Below are 19,719 nucleotides of genomic sequence, written 5' to 3' on the forward strand. Positions count from 1 at the left end.
GGTCGGGGTTGAGGGAAGATCTTCTGTGTAAGTTGTGTGGAGCAAGAGGAACAATGGCACATGTCTTATTAGGGTGCAAAACAGCTCTGACCCAGGGGAGATATAGGTGCGACATGACAAGGTGTTGACAACGCTCGCTCACATCTTGTTGCAGGAAAGGAAAAAGAAACAACCAGCCAAAACAAAACCACTGCAGAACACCATCACCTTTGTTAAAGAGGGATAGAAGCATCTTGAACAGAGTGAAGTAAAATAAAAATCTGCTAGAAGTACTGTCCACAACTCTGAAACCAGACATCATCCTGTGGTCGTAGGAAGGAAATAAAGTCATCCTGGTAGAACTAACTGTCCCCTGGGGGCACTGGTAGACCCGCCAACTGAAGAGTGTTGTGGTCAGGGGTCAAAACACTCTGTGAAGGTTGGACACCATCAGATGACATTTGATGGTATGTTTTTTAAAAATAATAATTTCACTCTTTAGAAACAACATTTCAAGAAATGCAATACATCACTTTGATTACTTTTTGATATATATTTAATCAACAACTCTGATATTCTCTCTAAACTATTGATATTCATATAATCTCAAGATTCATGCTAACATACCACCATACTCAAAAGCTAATGTTGAGCTGCTCATACAATGTGTGCACAACACAAGAAAATAAAAACATATCTTACATATTTCTGACTGATTCATTTAGTGTTACCAATGCACTTGTTACAAATAGAAGGTGTAGGATATTTGAAGTTGTGTGGGATTTTTTTGTTGTTTCACTTTTATCATGAGGCTGTCAGACAAAAGCTCTGGATGCCACAACAGACCTAAACAAAGGGACAGTGTTATACACTCTAAGTGCCACAGTGGAGCTCCATTAGCAAATCAGTGGGGGCCACGTGCCATGACTAACAGTTAAATATGCCATTAATGAAATCCCTGCTTACTCGCTGCACAGAGGCTGTGAGGCACTATGGATTTGCAATATATCTCCCTCTGCTCTCAAGCTACCATCAACTGGAAACCATCCAGCCCATAATGAATGCAATGATTCTGCATCTCACATTCTGGCTAATTATGCACAGTGGGAAATGTTTTTTTTTTTTCCTTTCTAGTTGTGTGTGTCCGTGCGTGTGCAGCGTCCCTGTGGTTCCCTTCTGTGAAAAACAACGCAGAAAAAATTCTTATAATATAGCCACTTCCTTAACCGCGTCAAGCTGCAATTACACGCCAGTGAGGTTGAGGAGGGTGAAAAACATGTTTGGAGATTGCGTTCAAAGAGTTGGCATGATATATTTTTGACTTTAAAGTGAAGAGAAGGAAGGAAGTGATCATAAAGGTAAACTTCAACCATTCATGCGTTACAGCTGCTTTTTCCTATTTAACCAACTGTCCTCTGAAGGATCTGTATCTGTCTGGAATCATATCATTGCTGTCTAAACACAAATCTCTAGATAATGGGGGGGGGGGGGGAAAGCATGCCACAGCTGGCGTGTACCCTTACTTTGCATCTAGTCAAAGGTAATAAATTCACTGAAGCACAGTTAAACCGTCCTGCAAAACAAACTGACTCTCCTCCTGATTTAGAAAACACAGTAATGTTGGCTTCTCCCAAGCTGTGAGATGAACAATCGCTCAGCTGCTCATAGGGGAAACAAACTACTCTATAGATAATCACAAGTTTTGAATCCATACAGCTCAGAAGTATAGGGTTCAAATTTAAATGTCATCATTTTCAAAACTCAAATGTCAAGAATTCTTAGCTCGTTATGACCATAATTATCATCAGTATACATATAGCATACATGTTCATTTTATTATAGATGGTTTATGTCTCACAAGACTAGCTTCATATTTATAAATCGGCACTTTTACAACCTGAATGTAGCCATTGTTACTGTTCAGTTACTTCAGTTTTGACTTATATTCTTTCTTTAAAATACAACATAAAGTTATCTCATGACACATAGAACAGGTTTATACTGGTGAATCTTATTTACAGAAATGCAACATTTTCAACCATGAACAAGCACTTGCATAGAGTCTCAGGAAAAATTCCATACAACAACAAGAAACTTTGAGCAGAACCAGATTCATTGGTGGGCGGTCATCTGTTTTGACCAGCTGGGTCGAGAGAGACAGACAGAGACAAAGTGACGGATAGATAGAAAGTCAGACAGACAGACAGACAGACAGACAGATAGCATCAACTCGGTTCTGTTTAGGTAATCTCCTATATTTCTTTGTCAAACTTCTCTGTCTGGGGGGGATGTAAAATAATGTATAATAATGCAGAAATTAGAAAATATTTTCTATTGTAAAATAAAAAAACATTTAAGTGACTAACTAAATTCAATGTTTCTATGAACACTTATTTCCAACAGAGAGACCTTGGACTTGTCTGCCTGAGAGCAGTGCACTTGAATTGCTAATTCAATTTTTGCATCTTTTTGTTTTAAAAATAACATGAATAACAAAACAGGAGAGAGAGTTTGAAACTGATTGCAAGAGACAAATTGCTGTAACATTCACTATAAATGCACACATCTTCACCACTAACAAGTTCCTTACTTACTTATAAATGTGTTATAATGCAAACATTATGCTACAATTTGCCAACAATAACCTTCCTTTATGAAGTACTACTGTAACTCCTTACGGGGAGTTCAACAACATATGTGCAGAATTAAGCAGCAATTAGAAGGATTGTTGAGTAGTTAAAAAAAAACATTAAAACAAAGACTGTGCAATATGATAAGAGCCCAACTGAGCCAGCCGATAATATATCTATATATAATATCGGTGTCAGCTAATTTCATTGCAGATATGCGCCGATGTTAATAGATTTATTCACCAGTCAAATAAAATTTAATTTGAGCAGCATTGTATTACACTAGCAGTTATCCTTCTTGCTGTCACCAGCAGAAGGCGCTATATGGATTACAACAAGCATTATCACTCTCCAGAGTGTCGAGCAGTGATGCACGTACATGCGTAGTTACTTTCCAGATGAGTAACCATCTTGTCTTCATTATATATATTTACCAAAAGTCAAGATAAATGCAATACATGTGTATATCTGTACCTAGCTCTACAAATTGCAAATAGATCTAAGGAAGATTCTTATTGGTATTGGTATCATTATCGATATCAATATCGGCCCCCAAAAATCCATATCAGTCGGGGCCCTAAATATGATACAGTAAGACAGTAGTGCAATATATTAAATAAAAACCTGTGCAATAATAGACTTTCCGGTTAACCATTACTTAAAAACTAATCTTTACTGCCATAATGTGAGGTTGTGGATTTATTGTGTGTGGACGTGTGTATGCACTGAATTCAATTTCTCTGAAATTGTTTATTTTTAATTTCTGTGGAATTGTTCTATATTCTGCGTAACTTGAAAATTGTCCAAGGAAAATTTCCATAAAGGAACAATACAAGTATATCTTATCTTACCTTATCTTATCATATCTTATGCAGAATTAGGTTTTACAAAGACCAGTAAAGGAGACATATGCTGCTTAATATGCTAGTTAATGGTGAATATGTGAACTTTAATATTACATATTATTGTGTCTAAAAATAGCTCACTACAGCATATTGCTGCCAGCAAAGCATTCTGGGAGTTTGATCTGACAGGGGTTGCGAGTAAGAGCAGAGAGAGCGGCGAGAGTTTTCATGTGAGGTTTAACACTGACACTCTCCCTCACACAGATGATAAAGAGGTTTGATCCAGGCCGATGAACAAGGAGTCACTGCTGCCCCTGGGAGGTGCAGACGTCATGAGAAGCTGCCGATGCTTAATGGTGACGGGACAAAACAGCAGAGCAAAACAGTGAGGATAATAACAAAAAAAACAACCAGAAGGGATGATGGCACTCAGCATGACAAAGAAAAATAAATAAATAAGTAACACCAACAAAAAAAAAAAAAGGTGATTAAAGTTGCATTCCCCGCCTTCAGGGACCCGTACAAGCTCACCCCCGTGTTCATCTCGTGCATATTCTGAGCGCACGTGGAGGGCTGGGGGCCTGTTCTGCACATGCTCAGTGGGCGATGATGATGTGGGCTGACACATCGCATGTCGTGAGCGTAGTTACCGTGCTGACTAATGTGACATTTAAGGACTCCCGCTCTTTCCCCCCCCCCCTCCTTGCACACTTGAGAGCACGCACACACTTTGCCCCAACAAACAAACATCTATACATACACATATATCATGAGTCTAATACCCTTCAGCTGAGGACACTAGTGACATATCACTCACTACTCATGACTCTGTTTGTTTTCAATATGTTTATTTTATGGGGGAGTTCTTTGTGGAGGTCGCTGATAAGATTTTTTTTACGGCTACAACTGGAATCACACATGAACTGTTCATCAACATTTAAATAAGAATAGAATCATTAAATATGACGCTGCGTACAGAAGTTAGAATGAGATTGAAAAAGAAGTAGTGAAAAAAACAAAAATCAGGTAAAGCCACTCAAAATTTCATTCTAAATCTTTTCAATTTGGTTGTAAATCTTGAGTCTGGGGTGCCGGTAGCCTAGTGGTTAGTGTGTGCGTCACATGTACAGCGGCTCAAGTCCTCCAAGCGAGCAGTCTGAGTGAGTCAGAGAAAATCAAGTGAGAATCATCATTCATTTTGTGGACAAATAAACAAGTCTCAAGAGGGACAGCATTGATTGTTTTGTTTTTTTCCAATATTGCACCATTGGCTATTATTGAAGTAATTTAATCATTTAATGATGTGTAGTGTGTTATAGCTGTCCCAGAAATATACACATGTAACACAGCGGTCCAACAAAATAAAATATAAAATAGAATTTATTTTTTTAGAGAGTATTTACATTTTTCTGTGCTATAACGGCCATTTTTCCCCAAAACATTTTGAACTACTCTCATTCATTTGCAACCCACAAAGTAAAGACAAAATATCAATAGCTACTGTATTGGGTTTGATTACTTTACTGCAGCTGCTCAGTGGCCTTCCAGGGCTGTGGACTGTTGGACACTCAGATGTGACTCTGTGGTTTTGTGTCCTGTGTGCATGAAGCTGAATGTGGCGAAGCTAAGGAAGTGAATGCTTGTTGAACTGAGCCAAAGATTTGATCCTCTCAAATAGTTGTTGTCATTTAAAGAACATCATTCCACTTGATGTTGCAGGTTTTGTTACATTAATAATGTTACCTTCATGTACAATTGTGTGGCATCAGGAAAAAAAAACTACACTGATAGGCAAATAAAAAACAAAAAAATAATAAAAAGCCTTCACAATCAATATTTTACAAGCTCATCCACAAAGTGAGTCACCTGTTCTGACAACGTTTAGCATGCAACACAAATGACTTCAGGTGATTTATTCACCACTCCCCTGTCTCCATAACTTTAACCCTGAGTAGTTACAAAGTCAGGATGTCAGAATAAATTCATCTTTGATTGATACTTTGCCGACACATAATCTCTGGCTTTGGTCATTCAGACTGAAGAGAAGAAGACTTTATGAGCCGAGATAGTTAGAGCACCAGTGAGTAAAAGCACTAATAAGTGAAGCATGGTTATGAGATGTTGGGATCTCTATGCACTCAGTGCTGCCATCACAATGTAGGCAGAGCCATTACACTTGAACCTGAGCTTATCTGGACAACTTCTACTGACGCCTGTAACTTTACTACCCACGGTAAGTATCCACTTTACAGTATCTGTTTTGTACCCCTGTACTTTTCTGTATTTACAAGAGACACTCACATCCCATAACAAACCAGCACCACAACAGCACATTCACAAATGACCCACCTTAGAGGAGAGTGCCCCGCCTGAACACTACAGATATGTCATCTAGACTTGCAGACAGGCTGCAGATTCAGACTGCATATGAGCAAAAAATACTAAAACTAAAAAGTGCATGTCACCTTTTACTCAAAGTTTCCCTGTCTATCTGCTGTTCTTCATGTTTTAAACAATATATATTTTCATCATGTCCCTACTGAATCCAAAATTAATCTAATTTGTTTTTATTAAATCAGTACTCAATAGACACCAATTCATCTTAGAGTAGCTGATCTGACAGCATTCAAATGATGCTAAAACATTACCATTACACTCAGGCCTCCATCCAAAGGTCAAATGTTTGCATGCTGATCGAGAAGACATTTTTATTAGTTGTACATAATATTTTACTAAATTATTTCAGTAAATTCAGACTTTTGCAATTTGGTTACTCCATAGTGCTCAAATTGCAATAATGATGAATTTGTGATTAATTGTGCAGCCCCACAACGGTTCCTTATTTTGTAACTAGATTTCTCTCATTGACTTTCTTTCAGAAGCATAACTGGGAAGGAAATGTGGCTTGGAAAAAAAAAACCTAAACTTTGAACACAAAATGATGCAAAATGAAAATGGGGTCATTTTCAGGGAGAATTCAAGCAATCAGTTTTTAGAAAAAAACACTTGAAGAGCAGCTTGAAACTAGAAGATCTCTGCATTTGATCAAAGTGTCTGCTGACATTAACTAAATAACAAGTGGGCACTTCAGAAAGCCTTTTTGCTTTGGTCAACAAAAGGTTCCTAAAGGGACCACATCCAGAGTCACACATCCACCAGCCCATCAGCAAAGAGGTCCGTCAGTGAAAAAAAAAAAACTCATGGGGGTTAAGTTTGGGCATAACCATGGCCATTTAAAACAACACGGATGACTCACTTTTAAACAGTGTACATCACCATGGTAACCCGGGCTGTACAGTGTACTCTGGAGCAGGTTAACTTCAGTCTTTTGAATCCATGTATAAAAGCTCAACTGCTCATGATTCATCTCTGTGGAAAAATGGCCTCACTGCTGCATTCAGATCAGATGAATGAGAGAAAATGCTCTTAAAAAAATGGAAAGAAGAAACTCTACTGCATCAGTGACGGTATTTAGTATGAAGGGAAACAGTGATTTATTATAGAAGAGGAAACTGTTTGTAGCATTTTCATAGCGCTGAAATAATGCAGGTACCTTACAGAACATTATTTGACTGTTAATAATATATGAGTGGGACATTTTTACACAAGTGACTGAAGCAATAGCATGTAGCCACATTCCCATTATCTCAGCATGAGGCCAACTTAGTGAACTGAGAATCTATTCACATGTGCAGAGTGATGACAGTACTGCACCAAGTGGTTAGACCATTCTCTTTCTATCTGCAGTGTCTGCACTTCTTCACAGCTCTACTACATGTTGCCCCAATTATATATTCTTTCTCAAGAGTGCTTTGTAAAATTATTATTATTATTTTTTAATTGCGCGTTTCTTGTTTAAAGGCTTTACATGTGATTTTTTGATCCAGCAGATGTCGCCCTTGAGCACCAGCATGAAACCAAAACAACTGGCGCTGCATTGTTGTGTTAGCATGCTAATGCTAGCGATCTTTATTATGCTCGTATCTTCACACTGCATGTAAATTTACCTGAAATGAGCGTGATCTAGAAACACAGTTAATCAGTGAGTACAGTATGTTATTCTTATTTTCTCTAGTCCCTCAATTAAACAACTTTTATACACAAGGGGAGGAGTCAGCCGGCCGTCCAGGCGATGTAAACAAAGTGAAGATAGGACTCTGAAAACTCTGAAAACATCACAGACAGTGGGACTCGGGTGTTACACCCATTGTAGACAGTAATGACTCACAGAGTTATTTTCAGAGGAGATACTTGATTTATATTATATTTAAGTGTGAAAAATCGCATATAAAGCCTTTAAGGGGCAGGGGCGGAGCCAAGGGGGGGCCACAGCCACCATTGAAGCCTGACTGGCAATTATGATTGGCTATTTGCCTTGTCAGAGGGGAGACTAGTTTTCAATCAACTTTTTGGGCAGTGTCATAACAGGCCATTATCTTAAAATAAACCTCCATATTTACAAGTTTCAAAACAATTCTTCTAGCAGAATCGGGGCCAAAAAACACAATTTGGACGTCTTTATTATTTATAGCTACATTATTAATCTGTCATTGCCACTCAAAGTGAATTCTAGCCAGCATCAGGGTTCATGGACAGAGTATCATAATCATTCATCAGTAATGTTCACAGGAGCTAAAGTTATAACAACTACTCTCACTCTATGTTAAGACAATAATTCAGTCTGGTTGTTTACATGCTGATCCCTTGGTAGTTCTTAATGCGCCTGGTGTACCACTGTGGAGCTGTGGATCTGTCAGTCATCGTCACAGCCTGCCAGCTGCTCGACTTCTTCATGTGGAGTGCTTTTCCTCAAAAGAATGCAATCTGAAAGACTGAAATATCCTCATCCATAAAGCCCGTCAAACATCTTATCATATCAGCACCTTTTTACCTTTCATGTGTTACTGCAGAGCACAACAACATGTTTGTGTGGACTGGTATTCATGCCACGATACCTATTCTCTCCATCTTTCTTTCCTCAGGCTATCATCTGAGCTCATCTGAGCAGCCTTTTTGTCCTTTGGGTGTATCGTCAATGCTGCATCATTATACAAAACCTCAAGAAGATATGAAGGAAAGTGCTTTACCTGTATACTAAGAAACAAATCCATAAATGGGTTGGGTTGTCACTAGGGATGGGAATTTACAGTAATCCCTGTACTCGATTACTCAAATGACCTAATGAACGAGTACTTGAGTACCCGCAGATGAATATATATTTTTTTTAACCATAAACAAAAAAAAAGGCCTCCCGGACCTGAATTGTAGACTTTATGCCTGTAAAATGACATAAACATCCAGTATTTAAACATAAATATAAATAAATAACCAACAGCAGAAAGCGATTTCAATTTCAACGACGTCGCTAACAACGACGTGTGCTAACAGGGCTAACAAATGATGTGATGCGAGACTGCCTGTTTTCTCCTTTAGCTTTAAGTGCATGTGGTTAAGCATCCAACTAGTATTTCTATGGTATGCAAATTTAACGCCACATATCTTGCACTGCACGTTAACTTCATCGTTCTTGTCGAAGGACTTCCAGACATCACTTTTCTTGACTGACATGTTGCAGGTGTAGCAGACTGTTCTGTATTTGTTGTGCTTTTGCTTTCGGTGTAATAATATGTTCCTAGAGAGTTGCCGTAGCTGCCGTAAAACAGTTGTTTTTGCTGAAATCTGGCTCGGTGTGTACTAAAGCTGAAGCCGTGGCCGGGGAGAAGTCATACGTTTGTATCCCGTTAATTATTTTCCTACCCTAGTATATTCAGTTAGGTGAAAACAAAAAGCTGGGTCACATATGTAACGCTGTATGAGTTCAAGTTCTGTAGCCAAAAGCAGCGCTTGCACATGTGCACGAGTAACAAAATGTTACTTGAATAATGGGGTCAATGGCGAGTATTCGAGTACTCGTACCCATCCCTAGTTGTCACTAAAGCTGTGCTAAGAAGACAAAAAAAAGAAAATGGTGTAATGCACTCCAAACTAGGCTGCAGAGCAGGTAACTGTAACATGTAAATGAGCCCTTTGCTATTTTCACACGTTCAAATCAGCTTTTATGCAAGATAAGAATGTCAAAATATTATTTATAGTCTCTACATGCAGACGGATTTATCTCTAAGGTCATACAGAAGCTATTCAGAAAAATGCTTGACGTGTTTGCCTCATGTCCTCCAAAACTCTTTGTCGAAGCGGCAGGGAAAGACAATGTTCGAGGCACTCAGGAAACGGCCTCAACATCGCTCACAGTCACACCAGCAGGATGAATCTTTTAAAGATGTGTCGAGCCACTTTTTGCTGCTGGCAAACAACCTGGACTCTATAATTCAGCAGGGGAAGTTGGAAGCATTTCCTCTGTAAAGGGGAGGAGATAGGCGAGATACACAGAAGAAACATGACAATCAGCGAGCTGCAGAAATCAAGGGAAACAGCAGCAAACAAAAAACAGAGAAGGGGGGAAATGAGGGGGGAAATGAGGGGGAAACAGGGAGCGAAGCAGCGTGAGCTGATGTAGTGGGGACTCTCTGACTCGCTCAGCTAATTGCTGTGATGGATCGCTCTTATTCCCCTGAGCACCCTGAGCTCCTGTTTCTGCAATAACACAACAAGATGACTTTGCCAATCTGCACGTTAGGCAGTTATGAAAGAACTTTGCCACCATCTGCAACTGTTTATGCAGCTGTTGTCTTTGTGTTGACAGGGCAGCCCACTCAAAGCTAATATTGTAATACGGCAGAATTGATTTCTCAGAGGAAATCATTGTGCTAGCCCCCCTGGGTCAATTTTGCATTTGATTAGTGTAGCTCTATTGTTGAAGTATTAGGGAGTGATCATTTTTTCTGATGTGATTAATTCATCAGCTGCATCACGGCGATGCTTGCCCACTTGCCTCTGGCACACGGGGAGGAACCAGAGGCTGCCTACGTAAAGTAAGGCAAATAAACACACACAAGTGCTGCAAACACACTCCCACTCGCCGCAGAAAGAAGGGCCAGCACCTTCACATTAATCAATACCACTCTTAACGAGGCGCTGCTCCTTCAAGATCCCATCGTAGGCATGCAGCGCGCTCATAACATTTCTCACAGGGAAGCCCTGATTAAGTCATCGCAGCCTCCTTTCCTAAAATGGAGTGTTGCGTGGGAGCTGAGCCGAGCGGAGCAGAGAGGATGGCTAATAACGGGGGGGGGGGGGGGGGGGGGGGGGGGGGGGGACAGCCTCCGGGGAAAGACCCCTGCAGTGTGCAGTCACATGTTCGGGATACCCATTTCGCTATCTGTCAAATCACACAGCTAATGCCTCAACACACAGACCTGCTCCTGGGGTTACTTTACACACCTGTATAAATGAGATAAACCTGCATGCTCTGGTGCTGCATGTTTCTGTACAGACCTCTGGTTCTGAAAGTGTGTGTATGAACATGGCCTTGTGTTGAAAAAAAATGTCTCGTGCTTTATGTAGATGAAAGCTTTTTCATGACTGTGCTCAGTTCTCTTCAAAGGTAATGTGGTTTCCTCTTTTTCATTATAAATATGAAGCATCACAAATTAACCCTTCTCACCTATTTAACTATGGGCTGGACAATAAGAGGACTTCCAGGAAGCTAAAAACTTAGCTAACAATGTTAGCTGTACCTGAGCTAGCAGCTCCTACTGATTTATTTCAGCACTGATATTAACCATAAAATGACTTTCTTCATCATTATTCATTCTTGATAAGCAGGGCTGTTTGTTTTGAAAAGAGACCTATGCAGAGAATGTAGCTCCCACTAGAAGAATATAAACCAAGCTATAAAGTTGGTAAAGAAAATCAAGCTAAGCGGCGTCTGTAGCCTAGCGGTTAGAGCGTGCACCCTGTGTACAGAGGCTTAAGTCCTCCTTTCCCGCATGTCATCCCCCCACTCTCTCTTTCTCCCTGTTTTCTGATTCTTTACTGTCCTATCTCTAAAATAAAGGCATAAAAAGACCCAAAAACTATTTTAAATAAAAGAAAAGAAAATCATGCTACTATTTGTAAGTGGCAGCTCGACTCCTAGCCTCTCCTAGCCTCTCTCGCATCCAAAAAACAGTAACTTGCAAACACTGATTTGGATAAAAGCCTGCTGTTTTATTTATTTTGGTCAAAAAATTTAATTATGTAATTCAGGAAAATAGCCTAAAAAATTTAGTTAATTTAGTTAATGGAGAAATACAAAATTATACAATTAAAGGCAATGTCAAATCTGCCACCAGGGGGCTCTCAATCAAAACAATAAGAAAAGATGGCGTCGATGCAGGCGAGTAATCATGGGAGTGATTCTCTCTGCTACTCTACCCCCCCACCCCCTAATAAAAACAAACTCCTACTAGACCCTCGTCTAGACGAACAGGTGACACAGACCTGAGGAAGAGAATATGTTTACGACGATGTATCCAAGTATAATTTACATGACGTTTTTATCACAGCAGCACATACAGCAACAGTACAGCAGCTTTCAGTAGCAGGACCCGCTTCCTCATGTAGCGGTCTTTGACGTAACATCCAGTGCTTCCACAGCAATGACTATATGTTGTATCAAATATAAAATGAAGGATTCCTCTGTCTTTGATAACTTATGGAAATATTTGAGGTAATGTAAGTACACAATAAAAAAAATATATAACCATTTTCAATTATTTTAAAATATTTTTTAAATTCTAATAAAATTCTACATATTGTACATATAGGAATCCTCTGGTTTCTTCATGGTTTAAACATTTGCGGGATACTCTTTAAACTTGCAGCCCCTCTCTGTCAGTGCTTCCCTTCTTTTTCCCTGCAACTGCAAATTCTCCCAAAATGCGAAAGTGATTGAGAGGGGTTGTGAAGATTAAACAAGTCAATGAAATCACTAGTAGCAGCAGGGTCTTTACAAATTAAAATCAGTGAGAGCGATGTAATGAGGGGTATGATCGCTTGTTTCATGTGTGGCTGGGAGGGAAGAAATTAGCAAATGAGGGCCTCTCTCTCTGTCTCCCTCTCTCTTTCTCTCGCTCTCTCTCTCTCCCTTTCTCTCTCTCTCTCTCTCTCTCCCTCTCTCTTTTTCTCTCTCTCTCTCTCTCTCTTTCTCTCCATCTTTCCGACCGTCTCTCCCCCTTATCTCGATCAGCAGGATGATAATTTCAGGCAACAATCAGCGAGAGCCTCCGCCGAGCTGCTTCCTCTCTCGGCACAGGGCGCATGTTGTTACGCTTCCTCATCAGCCAAACTAGTGCTTTACACACTGTGGACACACACACACACTCACGTTCACACACACAATCTGTTGTGCACAAATACTTTTGCAACCTACAACATCGTCACACACATGACTCGCTAAGCTGATTGGCCAGCTGACAGAAACAACATCTATGGTTCCCAGAGGATGAATCCTGCTGACCTCTGTGATCCCCCTGACAGTGTTTCCATCAGGCTGCTATTTTGGAGTTTAAAGTCAGTCAGGCTGCCTGACTGTTATTTATTTATGGGTCTGATACTAGATTCTTTAAAGTACTAGTACTTTAATAACCAGGTATAAATAGTAATTGTTTTTTTTTTTCATATCTATTTTGTAGTATTTTATTGACTTCTTTTGGAAAACAGCAGCATGTTTGATAATCATTTAGAGAAAAGGTTGGACTCTTCTGTTCTGTTGTTGTGGTGAATACAGCTAAGATCGCATGGTGGTCTTAATCTTTCCCCACAAAGGATGGTACGACTGTGCACTTGACACCGACATGCAGAGAACACTTCAACCAGACAGGAAAACAAACTATGTCACCTATAACTGACTTATTTCCTGCATCAAAAACCAAACTGATGCATGCTCTCATCAGCTTTCATTGAGTAACCTAAATTGAAAATGTCCCTGAACAACGAATCATAACTTCAAAGCAAGAAGGTTTTTGATTTGTTTTGGATCATTTATTTTAATGATGTACTTTTGAATTTGACTCTTTGTAACTAACCTTCAACTATGAACGCTGATTTGAAAAGACTTTTACGTCACTGTAATAATGCCAACTTGACCATTAACACTGGAACATTTACAACTTCACAATCCATGACATTTAGATGTGATAATTGTGATTAACATGTTCACATATTAATAGCAGATCTGTGATGGGATGCAAACGGCGTTGTCCTGCATTAAGGTCGGCTACATTCACTTTCACAGCCTCACTACTTTCTGCCTCACTACGTAAATGGCACACCACTTCCTGGATGTGATGCCTCTACGTTTAAAATAGAAGATCTTCAGGCAGTTTATAGAAAACATTTCAACCCTGGACTGTGAGGAAAAAGTCACATTTTAACAAGATAGATGCATCTTTGATCATGGAAAAAATGTGACTTGCAGCCCTTCACATAACCTACAAAATGCACCTGTTAACCCCTTGCAGGCCATACATGTCCTTTGAAAGCCCTCCTTCACACATCTACAACCCTTTTAAAATTGCAGATTCCTCTCTCCCTGAAAGGTCATTTGAAGAATGACTCAGTATCCCCTGTGTGTTTGATGTCTTTCATAGTGGGAAAGGAGCAGAAATCACCAGAGTGGGCCTTCACTTTAAAAAAAGAAAAAAAAAATTCCCAGCAAAAATCTACACAATCTTCCTGCACCCAGGAGGGACGCAGGGGCTGCAGCCACCGAGGGTATATGAGCTTTAAATTTAGCACAAGAGGAGGAAAGAGCAGCTACTGTATAATAAGCAGGAGGAGAGAATAAGTTGCACTTTGACCTCGGCTCCCTTTATAGATGACAGCGGCGACCTTGGGTGGATGAGGAAGGAGATTGATGACGGCCATTTTTGCTTAATGAGCTCAGGAGAGAACACCACGAGAGAGGCCAATCGCCTCGTGCTCCAGGAGGTAAAAAAGACAAATGTCAAGTTGTAAAGGTATTCTGCAGCAGAGTCACCCTTTACATCCTGCCACTTATACACTTCAACAGGAAGGAGCACCAAATGTACTCCCATTAACTTCTTAATGTAGTAACATTTTTTGGTGACTGTGGAGTTCTAACTAGGGATGGGCATTAAAAGTAATGTAAATGCTGGAGCGCTCACATTACCTCATGAACGAGTACAGTACTCTCTAATTATATGTAGTAGTGTTTCCTCAAATCCCAGATCTGAATGAAATGACACGTGATGCTCACATATGACTCTCCACGGGTCTATAGTAACAAACACTTTACTGTTCTGCACATTTCTGTCTCACCTGGGGCACTGACCTATGCAGGGGTGGCATGATGTTTGTGGGCCCACACATGCAAATTAACTTTGCTATTAATATAATACAAATATTGATACTTGGCAGCCATGAATTGATATATACTGCCACACAAAGTATTGCGATACTATGCTGTGTCTTTTTTTCCCCACTCTAAGTATATTCAGTTAGGCAAACCCAGAAAGCTCAGTTACACATGTGACGCTAAAGTTGAAATATTGTAGCCCATGACAACACGGCTGTGCGAGCATGGAAACATTACTTGAATAATGTCAACCACAAGTACACAAGTACCCGAGTACTAGTGATCATCCCTAAGCATGTGTTAAGACTGGTTTAATGAGAAACAGACTAGATTACAACACAGCCACACTTTGGATGTCCATTTTTCTTTACGACTCCTGTAAGGAGATTTCAGCTGGTTATGAAACAGACTGAATTACTGAAACCTCTTTATGACTTACAACTCTGCAATTCATTGAGCAGAGGCTTTTTGTCCAAAGCAACGAACACCTGAGAGGAAGTACAACACAAGCGAGGAGCTAAGAGAAGAGGAAACAATGTCAGTAAGTGCTAACAGCAGCTTCAAGTCCGATCAGACACACAGGTGCTGACAGGCACTGCACAGAGGGAAAGCACAGACCCAAATGAGCAATAAAGACCATTAGGGGTGAGATTGATTATTTCTATATAGTGTTTGTTTATAAATGCCACTGGGTTGGTATCAGACGAGGCGATACAGTACGCTTTTCAAACTGCCTTTGTTAGAGGTATGGTCGTTCTTTTTTCTTCAAAGATAAAATATAGAGTTGTACAAAAGTCATTCTAATCAATCATCACTGATGGGCCTTCATACATGAGTGGTGGTGACTGTGTCTGCAGAGTCCTCTGCCTCGATTTTCTTTTTGTTTTGGTGGACTCTGGAAGTTCCTGGGCAGGGAGCTGGTGTGTGTTTTTCTCCCAGCCAATGACAGGGCTCGGGTGAGTCAGGGAGTTGGTACTATCCAGCGATTGCAAACAATTTAAACCCGCAAAATTCGACGGACGATTTGGAGTTAGCGGAAAAGAAGAGAAAATACAATCACATTGAGGTGAAAACGCCATGCAGGTAAAGCTCGTTCCAAAAACAATGGGTTAACCTTTGCTATGCATTGACCTGCCGGCGTGGAGTTGGCCCTGCTTTCTGTTACAGACAGGTGCCAAACACAGGATATGAGCTTGTGCTAGCGTGCGGTAACTTAAAGTAAATGTACACACTAACCCTGTGGTGAGTCTGCGCTTTGGTAGCACTGAGCCCAGGAGGAGGGGCTCTGTTTGAATGTTGTGTTCACAAGCTGCAACCAACATCTCTACTGTCTCTACCTTTTCATATTCCCCACGGCAAAGACGCATGGTAACTCGCAGGTTAGACATTTTAAACGATAGATCCGCCTTCTTGACAGTGTGGATTTTCTCCTTCCCGATCTTAATTTGGAAAAAGTAAGGGACGATTCTTTCGGGATTTAGACAACAAATGAAGGTATTCAAAGAAGTCACTTTTGGTTCAAGGAAATTCTGATGAGCTCATTCCAATTTTTTTACATTTACAAAAAGATAGACATAAAAATACTTAGGATACCCTTAAATATTAAACCATAGTTTAAAAATTAAACTATAGTGGAAAAAGGTGGCAAATAATAATAATGACAATACTTAGTATTTGTTCTCCTAATCTGAAGGGCTCCCTCACATGCACGATTCAACCCCTTCAACGAGGGTGTGCAGTTTAAACTTTACAAACAAGAAGCTGCACAAAATGCCCTCGGCATCCTCACACGCCATCCTTAAAGCGCCTCGAACAGAAGCCACTTGATTATAAGATAAAAGGTTGCCATGGAAACAGTTTTTTTCTGTAAATTCTGCCTCCACAGGGAGAAAAGTGAGGGAAACGCAGAGGAAGGGAATATGAGGGGTAAAAGAGTTGTTGCAAAACGAAGAGAAGGAGTGAGATTGAAACCTGGAGGATCTTTAGTAAAAAGTGATGAAGAATGGAAAGTGCTGATGCAGCCACAGCATCACTGCAGGTGCTCATGGGAAATCATCTGACCTCCCAAACTGGGTTACCCCACATCAAGGAGGGGAAGAGAAAGGGTAAAAAGACAGAACATGTCGGGTGATGATTTGTTTCTCACTTTTTCCTCTCTCTCTCTCTCTCTGTTCTGGAGGGAGGGAGGGAGGGGACACTTCAGTGTCCTCTTTCTTTCATCTTGTCTCCGTCTTACCTGGAGCGGTGCAGTTCTTAGATCCTTCGCTTCCCATTTCCTCAAGGCTGCTGTTGTCTGTTTCCTGCAGTAGCCTCCTTCCTCCCCATCTCTCCTGGTCGCCACTGCTGTGGCCAGAGACGTCAAAACCTGGAAGATGGTTGTCACAGTGAAAAGTTTAAAATAGATTCAAGGACATTGCAGTGCAGCTAGAGCATCAAGAAGTAACATTTAAACACACAGAACATGAAAGCTTGGTATGATAGCAGTGCTGCAGAAACACGTATACAATCGCATTTCTACAATTAATTTAGCAGACGAAATAGCAAAGAAAAGCCAAGGAGCATTGACAAATATACTACAAGTAGGGCAGCTACATATAAGCTCTCTCTTCAAATGATCAATTTGTGTTGTATTTCCAATCCTTTTCCCTTCGGTCTTTCTTCTTAACTTACTAGAAACTTGAATAACTGAGCCTCAATGTGTCCTGTGAGTGTTCATCATTTAAGAGCGTGCTTCCTCTACCACAGAGGTCAACAGCTCTCCAAAACAAACGAACCAGGTAATGACATTTAACAACATGGGAAAAAGCAGTTTGATATTAGTTATTGTTTCTCAGACGATGTCAGCTGGCAAAGGAGGTCAGGGGAGGGAGGGAGGGGCTGCAAGCTGAGCAGCTGCTAGCTTGTTTAAAGGTTTTCCGCTTGGTTTTGGTTAAGCATTTAATTATTGCCTAGGTATTATAATTATAATTATTATCATTATTATTATTATTATTCTCTGAAGAATCCACTTCTCTAGATATATCTGACACAGACATTCAAATCTCTAAAAAAAAATACTCTTTGAGGAGCTGCAGGGGGGCTACCTTTAGCCAGAATAGTTGATTTGTACATAAGTCCCGCCTCTGATTGGGCAAATAGCCAATCATAGATTTGGATTTTGGGGTGGTACCTTGGGTGGTCAATCAGATTTCAAGGGGGCCCATGCCACCCCTGGCCACCCCTTTGGATACGGCCCTGGCATGGATCCATTTTTACTCCTCTCTGACGCCTTAAAGTTTGATTCTTTATGTAATAGTAGGGAAGGACACAGCTGGAGGAGTGCAACACAGATGTGTCAGTATCTCCCCAGCGCTCCTTCCCCAAAAATTCATACATTGAAGGGAAATATCATGATTTTCCAAAACAAAATGCTCTATGGGTGGGTGGAGCAACATTGCAGCGCACAAAGTGGGGCTCCCACTGTGGCTACATCTGCACATTCTTCAAGAAAGTGGCAACACCAGTGAATTCATTTCATACTTCAGGGAGCCCAGCAGGAGATCTGTGCCCTTTCCACCCTGCCAACCACAAGTCTGGCCTAAGAGAGGGATTCAGATGGAATTTTAAAAAAGTCCCAGTTATTCTAAAGACCTCTGGGCATGACTGAACTTCTCACCTGGCCTCACCTTCACTACACCACACACAGCAGCAGCAGCAGCAGCGGTAAGGTTTGCGTGCCAGTGCTGCACTGTTTCCTCCTTTCCTGCTATCATTCCCTATCTTGCACACAGAGAGAAGGAAAGGAAGTATGGGAATGATTAATGTGCCACTGTGAGGAGGCGTTGAGTGCTCCGCTTTCCAGCTCCACGGCATCAAGCCCCCATCTCGCTGAACTTAATTAAGCGCATCATAAATAATCAACTTTAATTGATATTCTGGAAAGCTGATTACGAGTTAACAAGAGCACAATGGAGACAATGGAAACGCATTAAACGCCCCAGTGTCATCTCTTGTTCACCTCCTAATTCGAGCACACACAGAGAGAGCGGCACTGTTGTATTTCCATGTAACCAGGATACGCAGAGGGGAGGATACAGTCCCACTGATGATGCACACATCATAAGTGTATGAATATTCATGCGGGCCTTCTGTCCGTTGGAAAAGTGATGAATGCATCTCACTTTAGCTGATGCTGACTCGATAATTAAGGAGTGTTGGGGGGGCGCAGTCAAACATAGATTCAAAGACCAAAAGAGTGAAAAGCAAGCATCGAGTCGTGTGTTACAGATGTTTGCTGTGCAGAAGTTCTACGGGACAGATATTCATTACCAAACATGTCAGCTCGTAGAAAAATGAAGACACACTGTAATCCAGAGGCCGAAACCCTGGGGCTCATTGCCCTGATTTTAACCGCTCTGCAGCTTAAACACCTGAACATATACAGGAGCCTCTGATCACCCTGTGAGCCCAGAATAGTTTCCCCCATGGTAAAAAGCTCAGATGAGCACTATAGTCTACCATTTTACCTGTGCACCTGTGCACCTGTGCAAACACCTTGAAGCCCACTTAAGTGTTTTTTCAGGTCAAACTGGGGCTCATAGGATATAAGTCTATAAACATGTTTTTGTGCAGCAGCATGACAATATGCAGTGTTTATGTAGGCTAAATTAAATATACTAAGGAATGATTGTAAAGGTATTGTATAGTGACACTGTGTCCATTCTAAAACATTGTAGACCCTATTTTGCTCATATATGAAGGTGATTTGTTATGCTACACGTCATATAATAACATACTTAATCAGAATCAGAATCAGAAATACTTTATTAATCCCAGAGGGAAATTAAAGTTTCAAAATGTAAAAATGGATTTATAGTCTAAAAGTTAGTTCTGACCAGGTAAGTTGATTGGACAAAAAGGCATTCAATGAGCGCTGTTATGGAATATTACATCTCTTGGGTTTTCACTCTGCTTTAACAGTTCTTATAGCCGACTGGTAATTCAGTACAAAATAATATTAGTGTCATAA

General features: G+C 40.5%; 1 protein-coding gene across 1 annotated transcript in view; it reads right to left on the reverse strand.

The window, feature by feature from the left end:
* Nucleotides 1-19,719, reverse strand: part of LOC132982019 (sodium/potassium/calcium exchanger 3-like) — a 61,309-nt gene that overhangs the window by 40,386 nt on the left and 1,204 nt on the right. The window contains exon 2 of the mRNA XM_061048247.1: nucleotides 16,948-17,076. Within this exon, the coding sequence (XP_060904230.1) occupies nucleotides 16,948-17,076 (129 nt within the window). The remainder of the gene's footprint in view (nucleotides 1-16,947; nucleotides 17,077-19,719) is intronic.

The sequence above is a fragment of the Labrus mixtus genome, chromosome 2 (assembly GCF_963584025.1).
Source record: "Labrus mixtus chromosome 2, fLabMix1.1, whole genome shotgun sequence".
NCBI lineage: Eukaryota > Metazoa > Chordata > Actinopteri > Labriformes > Labridae > Labrus > Labrus mixtus.